Source organism: Montipora foliosa, chromosome 12, assembly GCF_036669935.1.
Source record: "Montipora foliosa isolate CH-2021 chromosome 12, ASM3666993v2, whole genome shotgun sequence".
In the NCBI taxonomy this organism is placed as follows: Eukaryota; Metazoa; Cnidaria; class Anthozoa; order Scleractinia; family Acroporidae; genus Montipora; species Montipora foliosa.
In genome coordinates, this window is record NC_090880.1 from 40,688,527 (window position 1) to 40,696,026 (window position 7,500).

At 39.5% G+C, this 7,500-nt stretch overlaps 1 protein-coding gene across 1 annotated transcript in view; it reads left to right on the forward strand.

Annotated features, from left to right (window-relative positions):
* Positions 1-7,500, forward strand: part of LOC137979537 (WD repeat-containing protein 64-like) — a 53,093-nt gene that overhangs the window by 9,520 nt on the left and 36,073 nt on the right. The window contains exons 11-15 of the mRNA XM_068826807.1: positions 1,481-1,578; positions 2,434-2,513; positions 4,051-4,104; positions 4,664-4,749; positions 5,940-5,981. Of these exons, the coding sequence (XP_068682908.1) occupies positions 1,481-1,578; positions 2,434-2,513; positions 4,051-4,104; positions 4,664-4,749; positions 5,940-5,981 (360 nt within the window). The remainder of the gene's footprint in view (positions 1-1,480; positions 1,579-2,433; positions 2,514-4,050; positions 4,105-4,663; positions 4,750-5,939; positions 5,982-7,500) is intronic.

Consider the following 7,500-nt stretch of genomic DNA (forward strand, 5'->3'; position numbering starts at 1 on the left):
CATGCAGGTTTGTTTTATTGAGGTTCTGTTCCATACATGTACATGTAACTTTGGTCAGGCTGAAGAGTATAATTTGTACCGAGGACTTTGTTATGTAGAGGTTCGTTAAATAGAGGTTCCACTGTAGTGTTTTGGGTGATGACAAGACACTGTTTATAATGACTAGGGAACAAAAGTATTGCTATGAGGGGATGTCCTATTGCAAAGTGTTGTTAAGCACCTTTCAATATGTTAGAATACTGTGGGGAGGGGGGTTGGTGCAGAGGCAAGAGCTCTATCAAAGCTAAGATTAGACCTCATTTGCCTTCCAGTTAGGTTTGCGGTCTCCTTAAATGGTTGAACAGTTGCGCTCAACTTTTTAGTTTTGAGACCTACTATCAAATTATTCATCGTTATTAGAATGCATGCTTTTTAAGTTCAATAATAATTTTTATTGTTCACTGCATATCATATGTTCTGTTATAGCCTTATTAAAGGTCTGTTATAGCCTTATTAAACCCAAATGCTACAAAGAATGCTCAATGGTATTCTTGTTAAGTTAAAAAAAACTCCATGAACTAGAGTGACAAATCTTTAACAACTACATGTATTCACCAAAGTGGAGGTGGCTATAGTTGCAGCGAGGCAAGTTTTGGTCACTAGCCAGGAACACTGAGATGAGTAGTTGTTTTCGTATAATTATACTAAAACGGTGAGATAGAGCGGTTTTCAAATGAGTGTCGTAAAACCAAAACCATAGTAATTACTTTAACCAATCAAAAAGGACGGAGACAATACAGTAAACCAATCAAAACTCGAAGTAATTACACGTAGCCGACACAAAAGGCGGGAAAATGTGCACGCGCGAGCCATGATTGGTTTTGGTTTCACTTCTGATTGGTTGAAAAAGTGGCGCGAAAAATTTGAACCAATCACTGAGTGAAGTAGATGCAAAACCAAAGTAATTCGCTAATTACTTTCGACACTCAATTGAAAACCGCTCTAGAGCAGTTTTCAAATGACTGTCGAAAGTAATTACTGGATTGCAATAGTTACGCTCAGTGATTGGCTTAATAATCTTGCGCAAGTTTGTCAACCAATGAGAAGAGAAACAAAATCCAATTGCGACTTGCACACACCCACTTCCCCTGCTTTGAGCAGGTTACATGTAATTGCTTCGAATTCTGATTGGCTCATTGCGCTGTCTGCGCCACTTGTGATTGGTTTAGAGTGATTGCTCTGCTTTTGGTTTTTACGACAGTCAATCGAAAACCGCTTTAATATAGCACAAAAAGATGATTTTAACTCATTTTTTCCTGCAATGATTACAATATTTTCTGGCACAAATCCCTGTGAGATGCTCGTAGGTGAAAAAGGATACTCTGAGTCTTAGTAACCAATCAGAGCGGCCACCCTCAACTCTATCCACTGTTTTAGTATAATAAATCTTATTAGTAATTTACTAATAAGATTTATTTCTCCCTCTTCGTGTTTCATCCAGATTAAGTATTTTCCCCAGCTTGAGATGTTTGGTTCCTGTTCATCAAGTAGTTCATTTTCCTTTATATTGGGCAGCATTGAAAGAGTATTTGATAACAGGTTGGTTGGTTTCCTTGATTTACTCAAGCATGCATTTTTAGAAGCTTGGTTTACACTAACCTGCGATCAGGCGTACTTTTCCTTAGACATGGTGCGAAAAGTACGCTTGATCGCAGGTTAGGTTTACACCTGAGGCATAATGACAACATCGTCCTGTGCAGCCACAGCCTACGCTGTTCCAGTCTGCCTGGAAATGAGGGTGCGACTACATAGTCTCTCGAGCCCAACGGATGCCTACCTACTAATAATGACAACATTGCCATGAGTGACCTTCAGATTTGATCTATGAAGAATTGGTGCCTTGTAACTGCATAGAGCATGCAAGGCTAATTTAAAACTGCATGGTCTTTGTATTCAGAGCAAAATCTGCCTTTGGTTGTTCAAAAGGTGGACAGTGCTATCTATCCACTGGATAACTCAATATTGGTTTATCCGATGCTTATTTGCAGTATAGCGATTTATCTGGCCCCAGTTGGTTGAAGGGTGGATAGCGCTATCCAACAGATAAACACTAGCAAAGCCAGTTAAATTATCCAGTGGATAGCGCTACACCCACACACTGTTCACAAAGAGTAGGACACCAAATTTCTGGTGGTGTGATCTGTTCTATTGTCCTCATGCAGGAAGAGTGACTAAATTCGCGTGATTTCTCAAGAAAGTTTATGGTGTAAGATCTTGTATAACAAACAAATAGAATGAGGAACTTAGCGAGTCCAAGAACAAAAAGTAAAAGAGCTTAGAATGGTCTAACTTTTAGTGTTGTTTCCTCTCCACCAACACGGTACCTGCGCACTATTTCTTTACAAACTTGACCAAAGGTTCATAGTTTTTACTTGTCATTTTTTTCGGTTTTAGCCCTGTGAGAGAACTTGGTGTACCCAAGGGAGTTAACTGCTTTGATTACTGCACTAAAGCGAATGTCATTATCACAGCAGGTATGTACACATTTTTGTTAAATGTACGCTCTATTGACATACTAATAAGAACTTTTATTATTTGACGCTTTCGAGTGATATACTATGGGAATTCAATGACTTGCTCGTTATGCACAAGCCTTTCAAGGGCTAACGTATATGTCACTTAATAGTGTCAAAAGGGATATTCTATAGTATACCACAAAAGAGTGTTGCATGGCCATTCCATACAATGTGTACAAAATACACTGGCCAACGCAGTCAATGCCATGTATGATGGGAAGGCTCAGGAAAATACATATGGGTTATTGACCATACTAATGGCCAAGTTCTTTTTTTGCGTGTTTATGGACCGAGACGAAGTCGACCGTCCTGCATTCTGATTGGCAGTATTTTCTAAGGCTCTTGCCTACGTTGTTTGATTGACATAGATTATCATTAACTTTTTGGAAAACCAAGCCTTCCTTGGAAGCTTTTCTTCAATGTCCCGTAACTTTTCGAGCGTTTTTCGGGTACCGCAGTTCCTCTTAATCTTTAAAAGGACTTGTAGAAGTTTCCGGGCATGAAACTTTAGAATTCCTTGGTCGTGTCTTGTCTTAAAAACATATCAACAGAACCGGCATAGGCAGACCGTAGTTTTATAAATTGCTATTATGAGCCTGGAAAGTTTACGGGAGATTTGAGAAATGAGCCCCTGGATGACTGGTTTTAGCACTAAAACAGGACTCAGTTGGTTTCAGCTCATGTTGTATCCACAACACAACAATCTCCTGGATGAGCAACAGAAAGTCACATCCAGTGTAAGAATTTGGTTCCTTTTACTGCACTGTCTAAAAGGAAACATGACAGTGTTGCGGCGAATGTGAATACAACTTATTTGCTACCCAATTTGTTGCCTCACGGTAACCAGTCGTTTACATAGTCGGCAGAAGATTCACATTAAAATGACTGAAATAAGACTTTAAAACAAACGTCGTTCATTCAACTCGCTCTGCGTCTAGATAAAAGGTGTCCAAAATTACAAGATTATCCACACGATTATTTTACAAACTGATTAAAACTATCTTAACCAAATATTAACAACTTGGTTGATATGGTAAATTGACCGCCCGTAGAGAAATTTGAAAGGTGACATTTCGTGCTTTGCCCTCGTCAATTCGCTCCGACGAAAGGCTAACGCTCGAAATGTTAGCTTTCAATTTCCTCTACGGTGGTCAATTTCCGATGTCAACGCGTTTGATAAACTCACTTCTGTGTGTTTCACTTCCCCACCTTCGCAGCGCCAGTTTCTTTAGAAACTAAACCCCGTCGCACAAGAAATTTCTCATGCGAAGGCTCCACCGGTTGAGAGAAACGATGGGATCTGGGAACAAAAGTGCATACAGACTTACTGAGTCAAGAGCTCGCGCGGAATTCATCCAGTATCATAACATTTTGAACCAAGAAATGTACGTTTTGGGGGTCTTCTTCTTCTTCCGTGTTTGCTACTTGAGATATATAAGACAAGGGATATCACTGATTTTTTGTGTCATCGATTCAAGTTGATTTGTTGTTGCAGGTGCAGACAAAGTGATCAGGGTTTGGCATCCTCTCATCTTCACCAGACCGACAGGTGCAGTATACATTGTCAAGGTGTACTACTGAAGAAAGGGGAACTGTTTCTAACTGTTGTCGCATGAAAAAATATGAGAAATAGCAATGGAACATTGGCAACTTCATGCAGTCATTTTTCTCAATCCGGGTCTTTTCAGGATTCATTAGACATGACTTCAAAATCAATAGCCGAAACTGAAGGGAATCTTTACATTTCAAGATTTATCTGTAAAATCAATCTCGCGCGTGAATCTTGTCTGCCATTTATTAGCATTGCCTAATTAATTCTTGCCCTAAGGAGAAAAGAACTCAGTGTTTTTGGAATTCCCCTCTCACTGCCTGCTTAAAGAAAGTCTTACCCACGCTTTGAAGAAAACATGAGAAGGTAGCTTATTTTTTTCCTGTTAAGAACCCAACTTTGGTAGTGGTTAGGAACGAGAGGAGGGGTGGATAAGTCTTGAAAATACAACAATTGTAAAACGAATGTGTTATTTGCAGATTGTACGTCCTCGCCATTTAACAGAGTGGTCTTTTGATTGTCCGTAATACAAATTACAAAAGTGTATTTCCTTTTGCAGGAAAGCTTCTTGGTCATCTGTTCACAATCGTTGACGTTGCTGTGAACGAAAAAGATCAACAACTTATAAGTTTGTCCACAGCGCGGGTGAGACACTTACGGTCGTGTTTATCATTTGTTATTTTTCGTGTATTTCGGAGCTATCTACGTTTGCTTTAAATAGCACTAATTCGCCGCGGTTTCGAGGCCAAATTTTGAGAATACATAGGGAATCTTTGAAGGCGCCATCACTTCCACTGTCTCGTTCACATACTAGTCTGGTAGTATAAGGTCTCATCAGACTTTTAGTCTCTCGTCTCTCATCTCCTTCTTTCCTAGTTAAAGCCTTTTTAGTTTTGTTCTCGATAATCACCGAAACAACCTCTCATTAAAATCTGCCACCCAAAATTAATTATCTTATAATCTGAAGATTATTAATTGTGAGTGGCAAAAGCGCTTACGAGTCCATGTATTCTTTGTGTAATTAATTTAAAACAATTTGCAAAGGAATTGACCTCAAACATTATCAAATTCAGTTTCTAGGGCTGAAAGTTTCAAAGATAGCTAGCTATTTATGAGATGAACTTTCAGTTATCTGACTCATCTCGATTGGAAATTGATTGGCTTATGCTAGTAAAGTAAAAGCCTGTAGAGTTGGATGCCACTTTATCAAAGCACAGTAATGAAATAATAATTCCTAGTTTCATGATGAAGCGCCTGCCTCTCTTTAATTCGGCTAACTCAATGTTGCTTATTGTTGCACCCAATTCAAATCCTTTGAGAATAAAGCGTTTTGTTCCGACCAAGCAGGTTTTCCTTGAAAATGGCGCGCAGTCGAAATACAGGGGCTTGGTTTCTAGTTTCTAAAGGAAACTAGTAACCAATCCCCTATATTTCGACTGCGCGCCATACAACGGAAGAGCCTGCATGCAGGCTAGAGTATTTCCATATCATGTAAATGTGAATGCTTCGTTGTCATGCAAATTCAATACACAAAGAATCTTAACTCTTGTAAAGAGCCAATTTGTGATAAACCATCATCGACATCTTTCATAATGGTGGCCAAAGAAAATATTCCGCTTTTGTTTTAATGCAAATAAGCCTTTCTAGCCTCGCGATGACAAGCAAATTTCAATGGAATATTTGTTTCAAAATGAGGGCAGTAGGTCTAATTAACACAAATACAAAAGAATGTAATGGTGTCCACCATTTATGAAAGTGCTCTATTATCATTGTCATTGTCATTATTGTGAGATTTACCCAGTTTGTGAGTGTGCTAGCTATGGTTTTCATTTCAGGTTTTCAGAGTATGGGATATCCAAACGTTGACTTGTCTTCAAGTAAGTTGAAGTAGATATACAGTGGACGTGTTCATATCACAGATAGTTCTCGTTCTAGGACTGGCCATTTATTTGGACCGTATTCTTAGAACAGTAGGTGTTGCTAAAATCAAAGTTCGTTTTTAGTGTTGTTTGATGCTAAGATCTGTAGATATAATAAATGTATTAGAGCGAGTTTCAATTGAGTGTCGTAAAACCAAAACCAAAGTAATTACCTTGGCCAATCAAAAAGGACTGAGACAATCCAGTAAACCAATCAAAAATCGAAGTAATTACACGTAGCCGACACAAAGTGCGGGAAAATGTGTACGCGTGAGCCACGATTGGTTTTGGTTTCACTTCAGATTGGTTGAAAAAGTAGCGCAAGAACTTTGAACCAATCACTGAGTGAAGTAATCATAAACCAAAGTAATTATCTAATTATTTTCGACACTCAATTGAAAACCGCTCTACCAACATTTTTAGAGCGGTTTTCAATTGAACGTGGAAAGTAATTAGCGAATTGCTTTGGTTTTGCGTTACTTCACTCAGTGATTGGTTCAAAGTTCTCGCGCCCTCTTTTCAAGCAATCAGAAGTGAAACCAAAACCAATCGTGGCTTGCGCGTTCACATTTTCCCGCGCTTTGTGTCGCTACGTGTAATAAGTTCAAGTCTTGATTGGTTTACTGGATTGACTCCGTCCTTTTTGATTGGCCAAAGTAATTACTTTGGTTTTGGTTTTACGACACTCGATTGAAACTGGCTCTATCGAGAGCTTTACAGACAGTTGCGGCAACTTTTTTTTCTTGTATAATTTATGGCCCTTGTGCGAAGGACTCGCCGCGGGAGTTTCTTAAAAATCAGACTACGCCGCCGTCGTGCGAGAGGTCGCGGGTCGAATAACTGAGGAGAACGTGCAGCCTTTGTAATAACATCTGCACATGTTTACACTCCCAAGTCTTCTCGGATAAGGACAATAAACCGTAAGCCCCGTCTCACAATCCGTCAATGTTCATAGTCCTGTGGGACGTAAAATAACCCACATACTGTTCGCAAAGAGAAGGAAGGGGATGATACCCCCGGTGCTGTGGCCGTCCTTCGTGTGGTGTATCACTGACTTGGGTCGACTAGCTCGAATGGGCATATGTTCCCTTCTGGTCCGCCTTCCCCACAGCTCAATTGCAGTGCAAAAGTCGGTCAACAACAAGCTGGCAGTTTTCATAACTGGTTACAGTTGAATTCAAGACAACCCAGACAAATCCAGCAGTTCAAAAGCCCGTTAACTTTATCCTATCCGACAGTTTCAATCTTTGCAAGAATTTCAGTAGATTCCCACATAACCGCGAAGATACACATCCTTATAGCCTTAGCCTTATCATAGAAGCTCTAATTTATTATCAAAGCTCTGCTTGGTCCGGCCCCAGTCTATCAATCAATCAATCAATCAACTTTATTTAAAACACGGTAAATGGCTCAGCAAGCTGGTTTTCAGACATGCCGTGTAAGAATTACAAAATATAAATGCTAAAAAATTACAAGA